This window comes from Uloborus diversus, chromosome 2 (genome assembly GCF_026930045.1).
Source record: "Uloborus diversus isolate 005 chromosome 2, Udiv.v.3.1, whole genome shotgun sequence".
Classification (NCBI taxonomy): Eukaryota; Metazoa; Arthropoda; class Arachnida; order Araneae; family Uloboridae; genus Uloborus; species Uloborus diversus.
In genome coordinates, this window is record NC_072732.1 from 141,057,332 (window position 1) to 141,080,834 (window position 23,503).

General features: G+C 36.4%; 1 protein-coding gene across 1 annotated transcript in view; it reads left to right on the forward strand.

Moving 5' to 3' along the window:
* The window catches only part of LOC129216055 (serine/threonine-protein kinase 31-like), an 85,979-nt gene that overhangs the window by 25,177 nt on the left and 37,299 nt on the right, over positions 1 to 23,503 (forward strand). Inside the window, exons 7-8 of the mRNA XM_054850198.1 lie at positions 403 to 555; positions 3,185 to 3,342. Coding sequence (XP_054706173.1) covers positions 403 to 555; positions 3,185 to 3,342 — 311 coding nt within the window. The remainder of the gene's footprint in view (positions 1 to 402; positions 556 to 3,184; positions 3,343 to 23,503) is intronic.

The following is a 23,503-nucleotide window of genomic DNA, read 5'->3' on the forward strand; positions in this document are numbered from 1 at the left end:
CTACTTTGCAGGGGGCACTGAATGTGATCAAAGTTGAAGAGCTCCAGAGGAGCTTTGAACTGTGGAAAAAAAGAATTGACAAGTGTATTGCTTCTAATGACGAATACTTTGAGGGAGACTAAAGAAATTTTGTCAATAAATTGATAAATAAATACTTTAGAGCAAAAATCCTTTTTTTTTTTTTTTTTTTTTTTGGGTCCTCCCTTGTAGATAAGTGAAAACTGATTTAAGAAACTTGTAAATGTGACATGTCAACCAGTGTAAAAATGGAATATTATTTTAAGTGTAGGAAAAGTTCTTCTCTTAGATTACTACTGTTCATGGAGATTTGACTTTCCTAATAAATTATTGACTCTATTATATATAAATATTTATTGCCCTGAAATTTCTTTACTTTTCCAGTGCAGAGTATTTTATATTGATTTTGGAAATCAGGAGGAAGTTAGTTATAACAACATAGTCATGTTGCCTGAGGCTGCCCAAAAGATTCCACCTTTGGCTGTCAGGTGTACTTTAACCAATCTGGTGTGTGAACTACCTAAAGGGCCATCAAATGTAAGTATTGCTGTTGATTATTTTGAACTTGTATACACATATTATGCAAAACTGTGGCCGGCCAAAAATTATTCACTATTGAAAAAGAAGGATGATCAAATGCACAGAAACACAGTGTTGCAAACAATGTTCTATCTAGTATTAACGTAACAGTAATTTCTTTTGACTCTTTATTTCCTTAACAGTCTTTGTAAAAACTTTTTTTAAACAGTTCAATTATTTCAAAAAAGCTGAAGTAATTGAAATATATGTGTCATATTGAAATAGACTAAAAATAGTAAAAGCACTACACTGAAAGTTTGACTTCCTGGAAAGTGCAGGAGACAGTAAATTTGCTTGTGGGAATGTTCCCAAATTATACTTTCTGAATTGCAGCAATGAACAAAAATCTTAATTTTAAGAACTAACTTGTTACAATAAAATCACTATCTTTTAAAGAGCTGTAGAAGAATTGCAGAAAGGATTTATACAAGTACACTAAAGTTATACATATATGATTTTCCAACTTTATTTTCATTTTCTTCTAAATGGTCTTTCCAAATTTTTCTACTATTTTTAAAAGAATGCAATTTTAAAATGGTACTATGTCAACAATCTCTCAGTTTTGAATGTTCTATCAAAAACGACCAATCTGAAATGTAAAATGTATAAGTCATTAAGGGAAGGAAAAGGAATTAGTTTAGGATTTAAGCAGAGTTCAAAAATTCTTTAGCAGAAAAGCTAAAATGTCAAAAAAAAAAAAAAAAAAAAGCTTTAGCAAAATACTAAAATGCTGAAGGTTAACGTTCACATATCTCTTCAACTGCCTCAATGGGTTTCAGCTACAGTTTGAAACTAAATTCAAACTTCAGCCATGACATTTTTAAAGAAATAAATATGCAGTAGCTATTTTTATTTGAAATAAAAAAAATTAGAATTTTACTCTCTGTATTGAGAAAACACAAGTTTTATTTTTAAGAGTGAACTGGTCTACTCCCCTCAATATATGCAGGACAGAGGGGACATAATGCTCATTAAGACTAATAGTTGTTGAACTTATTAGTAATTTTAACACCTTAGCAAACATATTTCTTGGAATATCACCATGCTAGCTTCCTCTCTGGATCGTGTATCATTTCTGTATTTAGTTTTTTACTGAAGCAAAAAAACGAAAATGACTTGCTCCATTTTCGTATTTTAGATAATATCTTCGCATTTGAGGAAAAATGCGACTGTGGCGGAAACCCTGAGTTAGTTTTGTTTCTTTACTCCAAATCCAAGGATTCATGGATGACATTTAACAAATAATAAATGTATCTAGCATTTGCCCAAAAAGCTGGGAAAATCATTACTTTGAAAATTTCATGTGCTGATTTACTGGAACAGACATTCTACACATATGGTTTAGAAAATCATTTTACCTGACGTTGTCGTTTTTTGATTGCTTCTTTCCTTCTTTTTTTTTTTTAAAAGAAAAACATATAAGGGGCTGTCTATAAATTATGTTATGCTTTAAGGGGAAAATTGAGAGTTTATGACAAGGAGGAGAGAGGTGTAACAAGAACTGTCATCACTATTTTTTTTAATAAGAATTTGTAAATAGTTTGACATGTGCAAAAGAGGTGGGGGGGGGAGGGGTTAAAGTGAAGTGTGAAACTTTATGGCAAAGAGGAGAAGGCAAAAATAATTTAAAAAATTTTTCCATCAGTTACAAACAGCCCCTAAAGACTGCTAAAAATCAGAGCTGTATTCTTTGCACTGAATGTATTTCCATTTAGAGCAACGATCGGCAACCTAAATTAACTGCCGATCCACTTTCCAAGTTTGGCAAACAGCAGGATTGACTTCACTGGGTGGTGATGGTGGTGGGTCTGGGGCTGATCTCTCTTTGCTGCGCCCCTGTTCAAAACAATGTTTTCCTTGCTAAAAAAAATTATAAAACGTTCATACCGAGTTTTATCTGTCAATTTATACTAACTTTTGTGGACATTATATTTTTCAAGAACAAAAAGCAAATATTGAGATTGGCGGCTCTTTCAGCAATTCTAAAAAGTTCTAAAACGTCTTCAAAATCCTTTTGATTCAGAAGTTGAGCCTGATTTTTTCCTAGAAAACAATGTTTACTCATAATACTCTAACAAAAAAAAACCAAGGTCTAGAATGTCGCCGGATCGACTGAAAACAGGCTCGAGAGAGGAATTTAAGGTGTATGAGCACTATCAGTAGGCTTTTTTTTTTAGAGATAAGGAACAAACTTTTTTTGTTGAATGGGCAAATGGTACAGAAATGCTTTCAAGTTAGAGCAAATCTCTAAAGACTGAGAAAATAGTGTTGATGAATGATGGTTTTTTAATGTGCAGAGTTGTCAGAGTGAAAAAAAAGAGGGGGAGAATGCACTATGTGCTTTAGTTTTAAAAGAAGTTTGTTCTTGAAAAAACATTTAAAATGCTATCGCATTGTGCAAGTATTATTATTATTATTTTGCCAATATGCATGTTGTATTTTATCCTTTGGACAATGAGTGTTTTTCTAATCTACACTACACTAAAAAATTTACTTTGCTGTGGCGAGTTTTAAGAATTGATAATTTCAAGGTAGTTTATTTGTGAAAAAACCTTATTTTAATTAATGAATAAATTTTTTCAACTAGGTCACATACCTTCATCATTTGGTCAATCAGCGGATGTCTTTGAGTGCTTCTTATAATCCTGCTATTCCAGAATATGAAGTTCACAGATGTTCTTGTAATGGAATTGATGTAATATCGGAGATAGTAAAGAAAGGTTTTGCTAGCTATAAAACTACAAGGTAGTTAACTTTAACACAGTTTTATGTAATTAACATTTTATTGTATAAATTTCATTACTCTATAGGCACGAGTTACACTATTTATTAACGGACTATTTACATAGATATTTACAATATATTTACAAGTTGTAGTTGTGGAAGAAAAATGGCGAGGAGCTGGCGTTGGTGGTAGTTGCTCGTCCGCGTCCTCGTACCTACTGCCGTTAGGGATCCAGTTCGGTTTTGAGGAAAGGAGTGCGCCTCCTAGCGGGAGCTGGTGGCCCCACACCACCCCCGTTGGTAGTTCATTGCTTACGCTTGGAAGATGTCCCGGAAACGGAGACGACGTCCAGAACGGGTGGTTACACCTCCGGCAGCTTCTGGAGCGGTGTTCTGCGGTTTCGGCTCAGCAGGTAAACATTTGCTGTCGTCGTCCAAGGAGTAGGTGGGTTTCACCCTATCCAAACTCACCCTTGTATCCTTTGTGCCGACTTTAATGACAATGGTTTTACCTTGTCGCAGGACGACTCGGTGGGGCCCGGAACAGGGAGGCTGAAGGGCTCCTCGAATGGTGTCATCCCGCAGCATCAAGTGGGAGCACTTCTCCAGATCCTTGGAGACGAAAGGTGTGTGCCTGGAGTGCCGAGTTGCAGGAGTCGGCCGCAGCCTGGCCATGTGACTCCGGAGTCGGTCCACGAGCGAGGAAGGGTCCGTCGGGTGCTCCTCAATTGCAGTCTGTGCTATCAATTCCCCTGGTAAACGAAGAGGCTCTCCATACACCAATTCCGCAGGGGAGGCTTCCAGATCTGCTTTGACCGCACTTCGTATGCCGAGGAGCACTACCGGGAGGGCTTCCAGCCAGGAAGAGTTGGAGTGGCACATTAAGGATGCTTTCAGCTGCCGATGGAACCGCTCAATCATGCTATTGGCACAAGGGTGGTAACTAGTGCTTCTCGAGCGTTTGAACCCTGTGTATACGCCTAAGCGTTTGAAGATCTGCGATTCGAATTGACGACCCTGATCGGAGGTGACAATTTCGGGACATCCGAAGCGGGAAATCCAACCATTGAAGAAAGCGTTAGCTACCTCCTCTGCGGTGATGCCTTCTAGGGGCCAGACTTCCGTCCAACGTGTGAAACGATCAGTCGCGGTGAGGCAATAGCGGAAGGACTTCGCTATGGGGAGGGGTCCGATGTCGGTATGCACGTGTCTGAATCTGATGGGAAATGGAGCGAACTGTTCCACGGGGGACATCGTATGGCAAGTGATTTTTGATCGTTGGCAGCTTAGGCAGGCCCGGGTCCAAGATCGACAGTCGCTCTGCACTCGAGGCCAGACAAAACGGGCGGAAACCAGTCAGGCCGTAGCCCTAGCTCCAGGGTGGCTGAGACCATGCAATTAATGAAAAACCTGGCGGCGTAGTTGAGCAGGTACAAAGGGGCGTGGCTTTCCGGTGGAAACGTCGCAGATTAGTTTGGCATCGAACCCTGGTAACTCCGTTGTCCGAAACTGCAGTGCAGAATCTTGATTCATCAGCGTCTGCAGCTCGAGATCCGATTCCTGTGCCCTGGCGAGGTCCTCGAGTTTGACCGGGGTAGGCGATAATGCTGCTATCCGGGAGAGTGCCTCGGCCACCACGTTGTCTGCACCGCTGATGTGCTGGATATCAGTTGTAAATTGCCCAATGAACGACAACTGGTTAAGCTGGACAGGGGGGAGCTTTTCTCGCTTCTGCTGGAACGCGAAGGTTAACGGCTCGTGATCGGTGTAGATAGTGCAGTGTTGAGCTTCTAGGATGTGTCGGAAATGTTGAACTGCGTTGTAAACGGCGAGAAGTTCACGATAGTAAGCCGGCCATTCAGATTGCTTGGCTGTCAGCTTTTTAGAAAAGAATGCAAGTGGCTTCCAGATATTTGTTGGCCTAGCGCCCCTTATATAATAATTAACGAATTCATCTCACCACTTATCCCACCATAATATCAGTCACTTGCCTAATCATTGAGAAATTTTCAACGATGTTTTTCTTTCTTCTAATGCGGACGCCTGATGACGTATCTCGCACGTGCAGTCGCCGATCTATGACATCACGACCTTCACGTAATCGGTGATGCATCGTAACAGATCGGCACGTGCCTGATGCTCATTGGCCAGGTGCTATGCTGGCGTGTATCAGGTGATTTGGCGTCCGCATGCAAATGAGTTCACTTACGATAAAAGGAAATGTTTCGAGTAGAAAGGAGACTTCTTCGGTGTTTTCTCTCTGGCAAGTTGACTTGAGCGTTCGTTTGCTTTTATGCAACGATGCGGGTTCTTTTTAATAGATATATAATGGATTGATATAGCTCAGCTCTAGTTCGCGTTGTTTCAAATGTTTTTAATTTTATTTAACTAACTTTACTAAATGACCAAATAAATTTGGTTTTTATTTTTAAGTTGTCTTCAACTATTTTTAATCATGCATTTCTAGTCATACATTTAATTAGGTTATTGCATTTAGAGATTATTAGTCTTGAGCATTCTCTTGCTCATTAAAAGGTTATGGGCAACCTGGACTCTGTTTTCGATAGCCTATATTTTCAGTAGGACTGGAGATGGAAATGATGTTTTTGACGTCTGTGATAATTTTCGATGGGGGGGCCGTATAGAAGATTTTTTTTTCGACAAGAGCATACTGATGATAAATATTAGATTATTAGTTTTCATTGATATTGTCTTCCGACTTTCTGTCGAAATAATGGCGAATCCCCAGATAACTATTGAGAAATTAAATGGCACAAATTATGTGTCATGGGCAGCAGATATGAAATTTGTCCTGATGGAGAAAAACGCCTGGGACATTGTAACTGGTAAGGAAACAGTGCCAGTAGTCTCTAAAGATTCAGGATTTACTGAGAGAGACGTTCGTGAGTTTTTGGCCAGAGAACGAGCGGCATTATCTTTAATATATTTGTTTGTAGACAACGAATTCAAAAGGATAATAGAGCATTGTGAGTCGCCAGAAAAATCGTGGGAATGTCTAAAAGCACACTTTTATCCTGATAACAGGTGTGTGCATATGAGAACTTTTACTGAGTTAACAAACTGTCGAATTGAGCAAGGCGAATCCATAAATCTCTTCGCATCAAGAATTCGTCGAATTTATGACAGGATAAAGGGAATCGACAAGAATTTTTCGGAGTCATACTTAAATTTTCAAGTTTTGAGATATCTTCCATCGGAATATGACAGCATTTGCCAATCAATTTTGAGAAAGAAACCCGAGGATTTTTCTTTTGATGCGATAGTACAGGACTTAATTTCTGAAGAGAGCAGATTAAAGCTGAAGGACGAGGATAATATTAGCGCCAACTACGTTGCTCCAAAAGAAAAAAGATCGTGTTATAATTGCGGACGTACAGGCCACATCCGCAAAGATTGTAGTTTTCCAGAGAGGAACCGCGGAGGAAGTCCATCCACAAGCTCCAAGAAGTCAAGTTATGGCCAGAGGAGGTCAAGAGGAAGAAACAGGAACCAGTATACCAGAAGAGGCAGCTCCTCATCGCCGAAAAAGTGTGAGTACCCTTCCAAAACATTTTTTATTTCGGAAGCGAACTTTAACGAGATAGACTGTAATCCTTCATCATGGGCATTTGATTCGGCGGCCAGCCATCACTTTGCAAATAATAAGAACTTTTTCCATAAATATGAACCTGTAAATGATCGAAAGATGGCCGTAGCAGTCCAAAATCATGTTTTTCCAATTGAGGGGGTTGGAGAGATAAAGTTAAAGTTCGGTCCTAAGATCATTAATTTGGTAAATGTAATGTATTCGCCGCATTTGCGAAGAAATTTACTGTCTGGTCCCAGATTTGACCAAGCGGGAGCATGGTTTAAAGGGGGAAAAGGTTTGGTAACTGTATCAGATAATGGTGAAACAATTTTTAAAGCTAAACTATCTAATGGCATTTATTTTGTTAACCCAGAGGTAATTTCAGAAAATGTACATAAAAATGTTAATTATGAAGCTAGTAGTACTGAAAGCTTAGAATTATGGCACAAAAGATTTGCTCATGTAAATGTCGATAATATAAAGAAAACTGCTGAATATAAATGTACTAGGGGTCTACCAGTTTTTAAAAATGATAAAGTAAATTGTGAAGATTGTAAATTAGGAAAGTTCAGACGCGTATCTTTCAAACCAATGGACGAAATTAGATCAAAGAAACCTTTAGAATTAATTTATAGTGACATTTGGGGGCCATCGAGTATTGAAGGTAGAAGAGGTGAACGATACTTTCTTTCAGTTGTTGACGATTATTCCCGTAGAACGTCATTGTACCCATTGAAAAATAAAAATCAGGCAGCAGAAATTCTCATTAATCATATTAAAAGGGCAGAGAGATTTCTGGGAACAAAGCTGAAAGCAATAAGAACTGACAATGGAGGGGAATTTTCAAATACAATTTTACGTAAATTTTGTCAAAATGAAGGCATTAAACATGAATTCACTAATAGTTATACCCCTGAGCAAAACGGGGCGGCTGAAGTATTTAACAGAACTGTGGCAGATGGTACTAGGGTAATTTTAGAAGAGAGTGGTATAGGTAAAAACTTTTGGCCTGAAGCCATGTTGTATTTCACGTACACCTGGAACCACGTGTGTCATAGAAATCAAAGACTAACTCCTTTTGAGCTATATGGGGGAAAATCACCCTCAATCAGACATTTGAAACCATTTGGATGCGTAGCCTACGTTGGTGTACCGAAGCAACGTCGGCAAAAGCTTGATCTTAAAGCCCAAAAAGGGATTTTAATTGGGTATGCATTTCGGACAAAAGGGTATCGAATCTGGATTCCAAAAAATGATAAAATTATAGAGACCATAAATGTCAGATTTAATGAGGGAAAATTTTTCAAAGACGAATTTGAGTCTAAACGCAGTGGAGTCGTGATGGGCACCATAGAATGGTTAAATGTACCAAAATCAGATGAAGATGAAATTCCTGATGAGGAAATTTTAAAAATTCCCGAACTACCACCAGTTCATTCAGAAACGGAAGAATCAGATAGGGGGGAAACTGAATCATCAGATGATGAAAGTGATAAATGTTTAAAATTAACAAAATGGGAAAGAAAAGTCGTACCAAGACCCGATGGGTCTCGTAACGATATCTATTATTTTGAAAAAGGAAGCAACAAACGATTGAGATCAATTTATGATGTAAAGAAATATTGCAGAAAAAATAATATTGTTTATCAGCCAGATATATTTTGCTTTAAAGGTAAAAATACTACTGAAGGAGAGATTGATAACTCTGTAAACAGCAACGTAATTAATGAATTTTCTCAAGCATGACTAGGACATCAAATCATTATTCCTAACACTTACAAACAAGCCCTTAAATCGCGAGAAAAAGAAAATTGGATAAGTTCAATGCGGGAAGAATTAAAAGTGATGCAAGATCGCAAAGTGTGGAATCTTGTCGAATTACCGCATGATTCTACTCCAATTGGTTCTCGCTGGGTTTTTACAGTCAAAAGAAATGAAAATGGGGAAATTTTGAGATACAAAAGTCGCCTAGTAGCTTTAGGAAGTTCTCAATTGAAATATGAGAGTTATGATCTTACGTACTCGCCAGTTGTAAATTTCAGCATTATAAGATTTTTCTTTTCTCTTTTGGTGGTAAAATTAAACTGGGTAAACATCCAATGTGATGTGAAAAATGCTTACCTTTATGCACCTATTTCAGAACCAATTTATATGAAACAACCACCTGGTTTTGTAGAAAAGGGGATGGAAAATTTATACTGTAAACTAAATAAAGCAATTTATGGACTCCACCAAAGTGGACGATTGTGGTTTTACGAAATAGAAGAAAAATTGATTTCAATAGGTTTTTGTAAATTTGAATGGTGTAACTGTGTCTATATTTATAAATCTTCTGTAATTTTACTTTTGTATGTAGATGACATTGTTTTATTTGGAAAGAGTCAAAATGATATACAAACTGTTTTAGATTTGTTACAAAAATACTTTGATCTAAAAATTTTAGGTAAAACTAAAAAATTACTAGGCGTGGAATTTGAGGAGGATTTGAATTGTGTTTCATTAAGTCAAATTGGCTATATTGAAGAAATTTATGAACGTTTTGAGAAATTCAATATCCCTATCTCCTCATTGCCGATAAGTAAAGGTATTATATACACTAAACTAGATTGTCCAAATAACGATCAAGAGGTACAAGATATGTCAAAAATACCGTACAGAAATTTGTTAGGTTGTCTTTCGTTTCTAGCAAACAGAACAAGACCAGACATTAGTTACGCTACAAACATTTTTAGCCAATTCCAAAATAACCCCGGTATAAAGCATTGGGATGGTTTATTAAAATTATTAGGCTATGTTTCTAAAACTAGAAATTACAAACTTAAATTACAATGCAATGAAATTCAAGTTGTAACATATTCTGATGCAGATTTCGCCTGTAACAGAGACGATAGAACTTCACTCGGAGGTCAGATTGTTTTCATTAACAAATCGCCGATTTCGTGGCGAACATTTAAACAAAAGTGCATTAGTTTATCAACGATGGAATCAGAGTTTATTGCAATGACAGAGGCCGGCAAAGAACTTCTTTGGTTTGATAGAATCATTGATGAATGTGTTAATAAGGGGGTAATTAATAAGGAGCACAAAATTAAATCTGTGTTAAAAGTTGATAATCAAGCTACAATAGATTTTGTGAGATCACCGATCGAAAATTATAGGACAAAACATATTGATGTAAAGCTTTTTTATATACGCGATTTAATTTATAAAGATATATTTGATGTTGAATTTGTTAGAAGTAAAAATAACATGTCTGATGTATTTACTAAGCCTTTGTCTCGATCTGAACTAATAAAGTTCAATGAAAATGTTTTTGTAATGTAATTGCTTTTGTGATATTTTTAGTAATTTAATTTTTTGAAAATGTAGTAATGTGGGAAAAGTAAACTATTTTTAACTATTGGGAACGGGTTAAAGTTATATGTATATTTTTTGCGTTTTACAGTTTATATTTGTACTGTTCAAATGTGTTTATACCAAGTATTTGTATACTCGCCAAGGTTTTTCAATTTTTGCAGATTGAATGTGTTTATATGACATTGGACAGATTTTTTTTTCGAACTTGTTACTGACTTGGAAAATGGAACAGTTTGAACGGACTGGAATCGGATTGAGTGATATTTTGTTATAAAAGAATTTGCTTGTTGTTGTATTTAACTAATCTACTAATCATGTTTATATTTATTCAAAATCTTTTTGTAAAACTAGAGCTGGTATTGAGATTTGTTAGGAAATGAATTATCTTTAAATGTATAAGAAAATAATGTTCATAAGATGGTGAGAGGGGGGGCATTGTTGGCCTAGCGCCCCTTATATAATAATTAACGAATTCATCTCACCACTTATCCCACCATAATATCAGTCACTTGCCTAATCATTGAGAAATTTTCAACGATGTTTTTCTTTCTTCTAATGCGGACGCCTGATGACGTATCTCGCACGTGCAGTCGCCGATCTATGACATCACGACCTTCACGTAATCGGTGATGCATCGTAACAGATCGGCACGTGCCTGATGCTCATTGGCCAGGTGCTATGCTGGCGTGTATCAGGTGATTTGGCGTCCGCATGCAAATGAGTTCACTTACGATAAAAGGAAATGTTTCGAGTAGAAAGGAGACTTCTTCGGTGTTTTCTCTCTGGCAAGTTGACTTGAGCGTTCGTTTGCTTTTATGCAACGATGCGGGTTCTTTTTAATAGATATATAATGGATTGATATAGCTCAGCTCTAGTTCGCGTTGTTTCAAATGTTTTTAATTTTATTTAACTAACTTTACTAAATGACCAAATAAATTTGGTTTTTATTTTTAAGTTGTCTTCAACTATTTTTAATCATGCATTTCTAGTCATACATTTAATTAGGTTATTGCATTTAGAGATTATTAGTCTTGAGCATTCTCTTGCTCATTAATATTGTCGATGAACTGATTTAGTGCAGCCCCGACGGAGAGAGTGGATGCATCTGTGAATAATCCCAGGGGGGCTTCAAGAGCGGGGTGTGACAGGAGCGTTGCCTTGCACAGAGCTGCTTTGCAATTGGAAAATGCTTTCTCAAGCTGGGGAGTCCAAGGGATGGGCTGAGAACCTCGCAGGCCCGAGAGAGAGTCATGAAGAGGTGCTTGGTAGAATGCGGCGTATGGCAGGAACCGTCTATAAATGTTGATCATTCCAAGGAACCGTCGCAGATCACGCGCGAATTCTGGGCGGGGAAAATTCTGCAGAGCGGTTATGCGGTCTGGCAGAGGGCGTGTACCATCAGCTGATATTTCATAGCCTAAGAAGGTTACGATGGTTTCTCCAAGAACGGTTTTTGAGGCTTTGACAAGGAGCCCGTGATCAGAGAGGCGACGAAACAGGGCGCGGAGATGCTGTCGGTGCTCCAATGTTGAGTGCGAAAAGACTAAAATGTCGTCAATGTACGGAAAGCAGAAATCCAATCCCTGGAGGGCCTCGTCAATAAAACGCTGGAACGTCTGGCCTGCATTTCGAAGCCCGAAGCTCATGAAAGGAAATTCATCGAGTCCGAAGGGGATGATGATAGCCGTTTTCAGGATGTCTTCCGGATTTACAGGGATTTGTGTGTAGGCTTTTACCAGGTCGACAACGGAAAATATCGTACACCCGCGGATGCTATGTGAAAAATCGTGAATATGCCGGACGGGATAACGATCCGGGATGGTGCGGCTATTCAAAAGTCTGTAGTCGCCACACGGGCGCCAGCCGCCAGACTTCTTGGGAACGAGGTGCAGCGGGGAGGCCCAGGGTCCTTCGGAACGGCGTGCAGTACCCTCCTGCACCATTGAGTCAAATTCGGTCTTAGCGATTTTCAGTCGGTGTGGTGCAAGGCGACGTGGACGACAAGAAACCGGAGGTCCAGGAGTTGTCTGAATGTAGTGCATAGTGGAATGCCGGACCTGGCGCGCAGCTCTGGCTGGCCGAATCAGGTCGGGGAATTCCTGTAGAATGTCATGAAAGTGAGAGGAGTTGTTTTGGAGGAGTTTCACGCTTGGCTGCTCTGAGTTTAACGGCAGGCCGGTGGTAGAAAATCCGGTGGTCCCATCAATCAGCCTTTTATAATGACAGTCCGGCAATAAATGGAAGTATGCCAAGAAATCTGAGCCGATTGTTAGATTTTTAATTTAAACTTTCACAAAAAGTGAAAGAATCTCTTAATTTGAAAAAAAAAAAAAAATAATAATATGTTTTTGCATCATGCAGAATCATTCCTTTTTCAATGTAAACATTGCATCACGTTGTGACGTCATTTGTGCGATCGGTTGCGATAACTCAGTCAAATGAATGTTTTGGATGAACCGAGTCACCAGTTCATTGTATCTTATAACCGCGAGAGTCTTTTTTAGATTGAGTTACTTTTTGATTGGCAACATATCTTTAACTTTCTTGCATTGGCAACACATCTTGTGTTTTGCATATTCTTAATTTGAAAGCCATGTGAAGACTTTAAATACTTTGAGCGATCTTTTTCGCTCTCCCTCTCACCTCTCATAGCCGTCATGAGTTGAATGTAGTAATTTGCCGTAATTTCGTGATGTCTGCCAATGCTCTTTACTCCTGGCAGATCGTTATACAACGTGATGTCAATTTTAAAGTCATAAAACGCCTTTAGGCCTATTTAGTGTGTTACGGAAATGCCTTATATTCTATGGAACCAGCATGTTCGTAAATTGAATGTTTCGTTGTATCATAGCAACTGATATATTTATTTTTCAAAATGCATTTTTAAATATCAATGAAGATGTTGTCCTACAACTTAAGAAATCTTTTGAAGATAATAAATACAGATTTTCCTTGAGGAAAAATGCTTCACGTGTTTTTCATTTTCTTCAACTTCAGGCTGTGGACATGTTTTGCAGGTTCACTTCTACTAGCGGTGTAGTCAGTATAATTTCACTACACTTAATGCTCACACCGATGATGGGGAGGGAAACGTCTGTCACAACAAATCGCCAAGAGAAACTTCTGCGCAGGTTGAAGTCTAATTGGAGCATCAATGTTCCATAGGTGTTGTTTGACGAATCGTTCGCTGCACACAGCTGGAAGTTAGGGTCCAGGGGCCGGGTTGACACGAGGGAAGCGGGGTAGGCACAGAGGCCCGACCCAGTGTCAATAAGGAACTGCTGCTTGGTGAAGCGATCTGTCACAAGAAGGCGACTTCCGCCAGATTGGCAGTTGGTAGTCGCCGCTATTGACTGCCGTGGAAGTTTCCCTGAAAAGAGCAGGGCTGGGTACAACGGCGAGCTTTCTCCTGAAAACGCCGATGATAAAAGCAAACCCCCGCTGGGTCGGGCGAGTGACGAGGGGTGGAATTTCCTTGACCCCTAACTCGGCGATCTCTTGATCTGCCACGGGAATCTCCTTCCGAAGGTCGAAAACTTGACCGTCCGAAACTGGTTTGGAGTGCTTCTACTTGCTGAGATAAAAGTTCCACTTGTTCACTGAGCGTGGCGAAATCGGTAGAGGGGGAAGACGCAGGGTGCATGAACGGAGCTGTGGAATGGTGCTAGGGGAATCTCCATGATTCGATCCGCTGTCTCTGCCATGACATCAACAGGGAGAGAAACTTGCCCTTGCATGATGGCTTGTACGTGAGGGGGAAGCCGTTGCAGCCATAAGGAGCGCAGCAGGGTGTCTTGGATAGCTATTGTCCCTGTCAGTGATTTCAGATGTCGCAGAAATTGGGAAGGCGCCACAACTCTCTTGAAATGTTATCTTTAAAATGCATTTTTTTTTGCTTAATATTTTTAGTATCTTAAATAAGTCTACATATTGGAAAAAGAACTGTTTAAAATTTCATTAGGTCTAGTTTTGCCTTTTATTTTTTAAACATTACTTCAAGAACTTATACCGAAATTAATACCAAAAGCAAAATAATACATTTTCTTTCAGTAATTGCAAAAGGTAAGATTTAAACCTGATTAGCAAACTTAGTTCAACTTAGTCCAAAATATTAAGTATATGTGTATGCAGTTTTAATTCATTTTCTGAATGACAATAAATTACCTACAAGGAGATGGCACTACCGACGGGTTGCAGATTTGCGTCAATTTTTTTTTCTTTTTTGTCGTGAAAGAGGACCCCTAGTACCTTACGTGGTTAAAGTAATACGACGCAATACTCAGAAAATTATGAGAAAAATCGATTTCAACTCGCCATGGAGTTTCCAAGGCACCCTATAAATTAAAAATGTCGCTCTTGACTAGCCGCCGCTAGCCTAGTTGGTTAAGGCGTGATCTTGTGACCCTGAGATAGCACGATCGAATCCCACTCTAGACCTTTCTTTTTTTTTTTGCTACCACAACAATTAGTGGTAACAAAGTAGTAGTAGAATGAAAAATTTGAATTGTTTAAAATTGTGTTTGCTGGAAGAAAAGAAAATATTTTTAAAAAAATGATGTAAATCAATAAGATCCTGTTGGGTAATTTGTCTTTACCTTAAGTTCATAGAACTAAATAAAAGGTTTACAGAACCCCAACATCAAAAAGCCGTGCAGTCTGCCAGTAAGAAATAAAACATACTCAAAATAATTTAAATAAATAACATTTATTAAAAATATCACAGTATACAACAAGAAAAATTTGTTAAATACCAAAATTAATTTAGATTGTAAAACCCCCCAATTATCACAGAAATTTCAAAATTAAATTGTTAAACAAACACTTTTAGAAAAATGCGAAACATTTTAGAAAAATTGTAAAATGTCACCTTCTTGCGCTAAATGCGCATGTTTACATTGCTGAAGAATTCTGGACAAAGCGTAATCGAATTGTAGATTCATCAAACTGTTCCATCATTCACCGGCCGATAGGCTTGCTTGGTTCTAGAAGAATCTTTTCATGTACCGGAACACCAACTTGTGCATACACTGGAATACCACCGGAACCTTCAGGGAATATAGTTGGAACATCCAGGAAATCCAATCAGGAAGGTCACTCTGTAGGACATCGATGATTTCAAACTGATGACAGTTCCATTCCACCATAAGAGCACCGGTAAGTCAATCCAGGTATAGGCCAAGTTTAAGTATTAGGCCTAGTTGCAATGAGCTACATCTTTTGATAATCTCCCGCGAACACCTTCAGCAATGGTGACATTTTCCCTCCACAAAAAGGAGTAATTTAAACATTTTAAACAACAATTAACACTGAGTAAAACTTATCTCAAGCCCTGCTTGAATTCAAAAACATTGCATCAACAACGGCTCGAGCACGCCGCAACTTCCATCAACGACAACCAAGAACAGGTGCCAAACCGTCAAAGACCAATCCCCTGATTGGTCAACAAAAATGGCAAGATGCCAATGGGGAGTAAACACAAACAATCAAGTGAGCACTGAAAATATTACGATCAATCTATTTATACGTTCCATGACCGCGATACGTCATCCCATGACACACCCTACTTTGCATTGGAGATATACATCTCAACTATTCCTGATTGAGTGATTTAACAATCTTTCTATTCGTTCTTTCGGCTCAAAGTAGCCAAAAACATCTCAACCATCGGGTGTTACGTCATAGGATGATTCCGATGTTGCACGATCATGCCCGAATCAATTTCAGTTATCCGCCGCTGGGACACAGGATGCGGAGTGGCAAAAACATATTGGAGGTAAGTTTCAAAAAAATACTTTAACATTTGTAATTAAATTAAAAGCGCTCCAAGATACGGAATAAAGGCTTTTAAGCCCAACAGATCCGAATGTCCTATGAGCAGATGGCCCTTATAAACGTAAGGGGACCACAGGTCAAAAACCTTTACTAGGCAAATCAAACCGTGCAGAATAATGAGCAAGAATATTTTTCAGTGAATGAAAAAGTAAGCGATTCTTGGCAAAAAAAAAAATTCAGAAAGTATTATAGGGGTGAAAAGCGTGACCACTAATTGTTGTGATAGCAAAAAAAAAAAAAAAAGAGATTAAAGAAACAGGCCGAGGAGTCGGTCACCTTTCTCACCTTTAGTCACCTTTTGAAAATTTGGTTACTTTTAGTCACCTTTTGCAACTTTTGTCACCTTTCTCACCTTTCTTGAAATGTGTCTTAGGAATTTTTTTTAAAATAATTAAATCTTTTAAAAGTATCTGAAGGAGAGCTTTAAAAGTGAAATTAATTAAAAAAATAGCCTTAAATATGCCCCCCCCCCCACCTTGTTGTTTAAGAAAAATAGCTATGCTACCGGGAAATCAGGGAATTTTTTTATAGCTTGCAATTGCACCCTATGAGCAGAACCAATCTACAAATTCATGTCAGCTCATTTCAAGCATAATCATGATCAATTACTACTTACTAGACCATCCCTAGTAAGAAAACCCCATATTTAACTAGTTAGAATCTGAAAAATGTCATTATTTCATAAGTCAAATTTTATTTAAAAATTCATAAAAATATGATCCCATTGAGATCCCAACTTGAAACTTTGCACAAATGAAGATAAAATACACACAAATTTTTGAGAATTTTTTTTTAAAAATTCATTATACCTTTTCTTAAAAAATTTAAATTTAAAATTTAAATTTTATTTCTTAAAAATTAAAAATTTTCTGAAATTAGTCATGTTGCATATCCAATTAAACAGCAACTAATGTACTTTAAAATGCTTTTTACCAAATCTTTCTATCTATATTTGGTGCTGAGTTATCGTCCATTTTATGTTCAAACATCCATGAAAAAAAGAGGGTTTTTCGAAAAATCAAAGTGTCATAAATAAAAAAATAATAGAGATAAAAATCTAAAAATTTGGACTTTTGATTACCTCGAAGGGTACAATCGATGAGTCAAATTTCAAAGAAATACAAAAGGGTGAGGGAAAAAATTTCCCAAATTTTGGATCACTTGACATGGAATGACCCCTTAGTTTTCAAATTTGTCACCTTTCTCACTTTTTTCAAAGGCCATCAGCAGTCCTCGGCCTGAAGAAAGAAGTTCAGAGTAAGATTCAATCGTGCTATCTCTAGAGCACAAGATCGCGCCTTAACCAACTAGGCTAGTGGCAGCTCGTCAATAGACTGACATTTTAAACACATAAGGTACCTAGGAGACTCTATGGCGACTTTAAATCGATTTTCTCATAATTTTCTGAGTATTGGGCCATATTACTTTAACCACGTAAGTTACTGGGGTCCTCTTTCACCCCCCCCCCCCCCCCGAAAAAAAAATGTACGCAAATCTCCATGGTCGTGCCGTCTCCTTGTTAGACAAATACTGGCAAAAAAAAAAAAAAAATATAAGCTTAATCTTAAGTGTAGGGAACAAGCAAGCATCCATAATCGCCAAATGAATCTATTTTCATATGTTCTCTTGATCTGGCATCTTGTTTTGGAACATCTCCTAGCACTAGGGAATGATTAGTAATACAATTTATGTCAAATTTAATTTTTGAGCTGTTTTAGAGTTAAATAGGCTTGTTTATTTTAATATGTAGTGAGTTTTCTCCTACTTTGCTAGTTTTTTTCTCTACATCTTATATAAATGTGTCCACTTTTCGTAACTTAGCCTGTATCATGAGAATCCCTACTGATCTCCTATTTGCTGATATAACCCTTTTTAAATTGAAATAAATGCTCCCCCCTCCCCAGAATTATTTGTTGTGGCAAAGTTTAGTTCAATGTATTTTCATGGCAAAAAGTACAGGAGCAATAATTTATTAATAATAATTCTATGTTCATAAGTATCACCACAAAAAGGTATTTGTTTTACATTGTGTGCAAAAACATGGTATTTTAAAAGGTAATTGTTTTACATTGTATTTGTTGCATACCTTTTTCTTTTTGTCCTGCCTCTTTTTTAAATTGTTGAATATTTTGTAATTTGGTCTGTGATACCTATGTGGCTTAAAGGCTTGACATTAAAACAAAGATCATTTGAGCAGGGTTGGTTTTGGACTGTCCAAAACTGGTTTAGGACAGGACAAGTGGTTTTTACCGTCCAAAACTGTCTAAAACTTTTCAAAAGTGTATGAAACTGTCCAAAACTATGCTAAAGCTAAAGGGGTATAATCTAATCAATTAGTATTTACTGCAATATTCATGATGCAAAAATATATTTAATAATGAGGTTTAATTAATGAGTATTTGATAATATTTTTCCCCGAAATGTTCGTTTAAAAAATATTTTACTTAAAAAAATTGCCAATAACTATTACATAAAAATTTAACACTTCTGCAAACAAATGAAGAATTTAATTTTTATGTTTCTGGATTAAAATTAGCTGCATAAATAAGTTACGTATATATTTCCACTTGAATGTTCACATTGAATAAATATATTGAATTGAATAGTGAGAAAAATAATTTTGACACAATTTATTCTGTTTTTGATATTTTCACACAAAATATAGTTTCTCAAAAAATAGTTTTGAACAACCTTCAGACACAAGGGTTTCATTTGCACAAATGCATAAACATAGAGAAATTTGGTTATTGTTATCAAAAAAAAAAAAAAAATAATAATAATAATAATAATGCATACTAATTGAAAATTTAATCAAGAATTCAACTTCTATATAACTAGATTAAAATCATCTGCATAATTGTTGAATGTTCTCCATTGAATAAAGGTTCATTATAAAACATTACTTTAATACATTTTATTTTGTTTTTGATGTTTCCTCACAGAATACAATTTTTCTAAAAATGTAGTTTTGGACACTTTCGGACACAAGGGTTTTGGACAGGACAGTAAAAACTAGGGTTTTTACCGTAGTATCCAAAACCTTGCAACCTGCATTTGAGACTGAAAAGCAAACGGATGTAAGTTGGCATTTTCAAGTTTTGAGTAAAACATGTTTAGATAACATCCTAGGTAGGCTTTCATTGAATTTTTTTTTCTAAATCATGCTGTATAGCAGCAACTACCACGGTTACTAGTACCATCTCTTGCCCTAAGACAGAGGAGAGGTTCGCCTACCATGTGTACTGGTTATCTCCAATTTTTTAATTTTGCCACTTACATCCCAGGGGTCGATCCAGCGCCGAATTGGGGCCGCTTTGCGGCCCCTTCACAAAATTCCGCATGGCAAAAGCGGCCCCATTCACAAAATTCCGCGTCGCAAAAGCGGCCCCGTTCACAAGAGGGACACTTGTGATTGGTAGCTTGTTTTCAGGAAAATCCTAAATTTTACTTTGATTACGCAATATATATTTAGTATTAATTTGTGTTGAGTTTCAAAATCCAATTCTAAAATAACTTTACTTAAAATAAAATTATTTTACATGCTGTTTTTATATTTTTACTAGCAAAAATACCCGGCGTTGCCTGGGTCAGCAATAATTATGAGAAACAATCGTTAGTTGCATTTGTTTTCTGTCTTATGTGAAAGAACATAAAACACACCTTTTTGACGTGATTTAAAATCTAGCTTCTTTCTTACTTATAAAACTAAAGTAGCAGTAAGTAAAAAGAGCAAAATATGGTTCATTTAGAAACAAAAACACAAAATTTAAGCGTATACAAATTTGAAGAATTTCCGAAATATGAAATTAAACTTCACATGTTTAAAAAGATTTATCAGTTAATACTTATTTTTTTTTTACATGGAGTCTTACCTTCTCTGTATGTCTATTGAAGAACGAACGTTTAAAAAATGTAACCGCGCGCCCGTGATCCCCTTAAACTTGCTTTAGTTATTTTGGAAAATTTCAATTATTGTGGGTTCTTGGTGCGATTTAAAATGTTACCGAATTTGCGGGAATCGTTTTGGGATACCTTGGATAATGCTTCCCCTCCTTACTTTGTAAAACGGTATGTTACTAATTTTTATTAAAGAGATTATCGCCATATGCTAAGATACTTTTGGTCACCATAAAATGGCGCTAAACAATTTCATCCGAAATGTTTCCAAAATAAGTAGTAAAATTTGGCGACGGTTTGAATTTAAAGCACAAAGTCACATTAATGGAAGCTTTTGTGCTGTTTAATGGATTTGTCCAATTTAGGTCCTGGATTATTTTACAGTAAAAAAAGTTTTTAAAGATTCTTTGATTGACGATATTTTGTTTACATGGTGAAAGCTGACAAACATTATTACGTAGTCTTTGACTTCAAAAACCGCGACAGTTGAAAAAACTGCCAAATGCATCCGCTACTGAAATCTTTCTGCATAAATTTTGGCGAGGTTTCTGCTGTTGGATCGGATAGTGATTAAAAATTCCAATCAGCACAAATAATAAAAGAAAAAATCCTTTAATTACACTAAAATTCCATTTAAATGGAAAATAATCAACCAAATCTAGTATTATTAGCCAATCTTGGGGAAAAAACCTTACTTTAAGATTTGACTTGAGAAAAGCCTCAAACAGTCAGACGAAACACATAAACATTCAACAATTCTAACTATGAACTGAGAGTTGAGATGATACACTAAATAATGAATTGGGTTGAGGAAAGCCTTCGAACATGGACCAAAAAAAGGTCATAACTCGTTTTTCATACAACTTAGAACTTTCTAACAGATGCCATCTTCAGCAGAAAAATAAGCGCTTTCGACGGACACACAATTTCAATATGTGCACGTATTTTTTCACCGTCATATTGGGGCATTTATGCGAAAATTTGAACAAATTAGAATAAAAAAGAAACTATCAATCGGATTTTTTTCAAACTGGTCTACAAACCTCCCCAGTACCAAAAACAACAAACGGTGAAAATTTCAGGCAAATCTGCCGGGTAGTTTTTGAGATCTTAGGGAACAAATTTACCAAACTCCATTTTTATATATATAGATTTGTTTTGAAGATCTTGATTTCCTTACATCGGCCATGGTAAACGAATTTTTCGCATTTTTGATGTTTACTGTACCTTGTTAAGAGGCAAACAAATAAAATTTCTTATATATTTATTAACATCATTAAATTGCAAAGTTTTAAACGAAATACCTACTCTGTAAGAACGTCAAAAGTTAAAAAATTAAACGCTGAATGCTGGTGCAGTATTATTTTGGGTTTTAATTACTTTTAAGTTTTTCAAACACATACATGGAATCTTTAATGAGTATTTCACTTCTGTGTTCAGAAATATGTGATATCTTTGAGTCTGTTCATATTGTATTTATTAGGAGTTATCATTACGTTCAGCAGCATGTGCAATTTTCATTGCTCTTAAAGTATTTGAGAGGGGCAAACAGGAAATCTGTTGTGAGACTTTCACCTTAAGAAAGTGTGCCTTGCATATGTATATTTGTAAAAAGCAATAAATGTAATGTATGTATCAAATTACGAATAAAATGTTAAGGGTCTTACTTCCCTCCTCCCCCAGCGCATTTTCTCTTGACAGCTTTCAGGTATTCTTCAAGAACTTGCAATCACCCCTGAAACCTGTCTAAGGCTTTTCTATAACGATACGACAGCTAAAAATGCTTTAATATAATCTTTTCCAAGAAAAAAATCACGAGAAGGTCTTTTTTGCAAAAATAAAGAAAATTCACAAAAATATTTTGCTTTTTCACAAAAATAACGAAATTTCACAAAAATATTTTGCCTTTTCACAAAATGGGGACCCAAAAAATAAAACCTGGATCGACCCCTGCATCCCTTTGCTTCTCACTGCCTCATTTTTGGATTCAGAGGCCATAAGCTAGTCAAAAACAAGTTACAGATTTAAGACCACTAACTGCTGTTCTCCTCTATGATGGGAAACAAAAAAAAAAAAAATAGTAATCATTTTTATGAATTTTTTATTTTGCTTCTGTATAAACTGAAATAATAGTCTTGAAAATCCGTGATTTGACTGTCCGAGGTACAGGTTAATTCAAGGTCCTTTATTGACATTTTGAGGTATATCTTTAATAGCTAAAATATGATTTGTATTATAATCTGGAAACCGAAATCTTTCGCTATTGTATAATTTTCTTACATAAAAAAGTAGTCTGAGATTGAAGTAAGCAACACTTCCCAAGTGTCACAAAATATCCTCCGACTTCTAGAGATGAATTAAGATCCACTTTGAAGATAACAAATTGATACGAAAAATGACTTGAAATTAACATTGCTTTATGTCCTTATGTCACCAAGAAGTGTTAAGTTTCAATTGCTACAAATACTGGAGATAATCCAAGTTCTCGGTAATCCAAGGTAGCGTGAACGCCAATTGCCTTGAATTTTCGCGACCCTACTGTGTTGTACATGTTCCCTCTTTCCTTTACTCACATTTTTTTTTGGAAAATATTAATTTCTGCATCAAGATTTACACCTGGAACTTTTTCCTGGATTAGCAGGCAATACAAGTTCAGTACAGAGAAAAATATCTTGTTAATTTTATAAATTTGCATATTTAATTAATAAAAGTTTTAAACAATAGAAAACCAAAGAATCTAGTATGATACGAAAGTTTGTCTATCATGCTTCAAAAGATCAGTCACACTATGTGGTTTTGTATTATAAAATACATAATTTGCTCACATCACTCCTAAAAGTTAAAATACCATTTATCTTAAAATTCATGATCACAATGTTATTTTTTTTTTAGCCTTCTTTCCCAGTAAAAGTCAGAGAAAGAAGAAAAAAGCATGAAAGAAGGCTTAATGCATCTTAAAAATATCCCAAAAGCAAAAAAAAGTCGAAAATAAAAAAAATCTTTATATATAAAAATCTGTGCGGACGTTTGTCACCATAAGGCTTTTAAACGGCTGGACCGATTTTGATCACATTTTTTGTGTGTAATTAAGTTGTGGCAAGCAAGGTTTCGAAGCGCGATGGATCGAATCGGAAACGTTTTTGTTAATTAATTAATTTAAACATTGGATGGTTATAATCTCCCAAATGATAAATATTTATTTTAACCTATTTTTTGAGCGAGAACTGAAATAAATATTTAACCTGTTGCCAAAGGACAATAAGAAAGCCAGCTCTGCTTTTCGTAAAGAAATTTCCTACTATAATATGTCAAAATTGAGAATAGATAAAATGTAGAGAGAGAGATTGAAGCCTTCATTTCTTGAAAGCAACAATTTTAGGCCCTGTGTTATATTTTAAAATAAAGTACTGGAAGGTTCACGCAAAACGTGTGTTCTGTCGCCGTAGTTGAACCATGTGACCGGATCGTTGCTTTAAGTTTTCCTTACCAAATAATCAGAAAGTACTG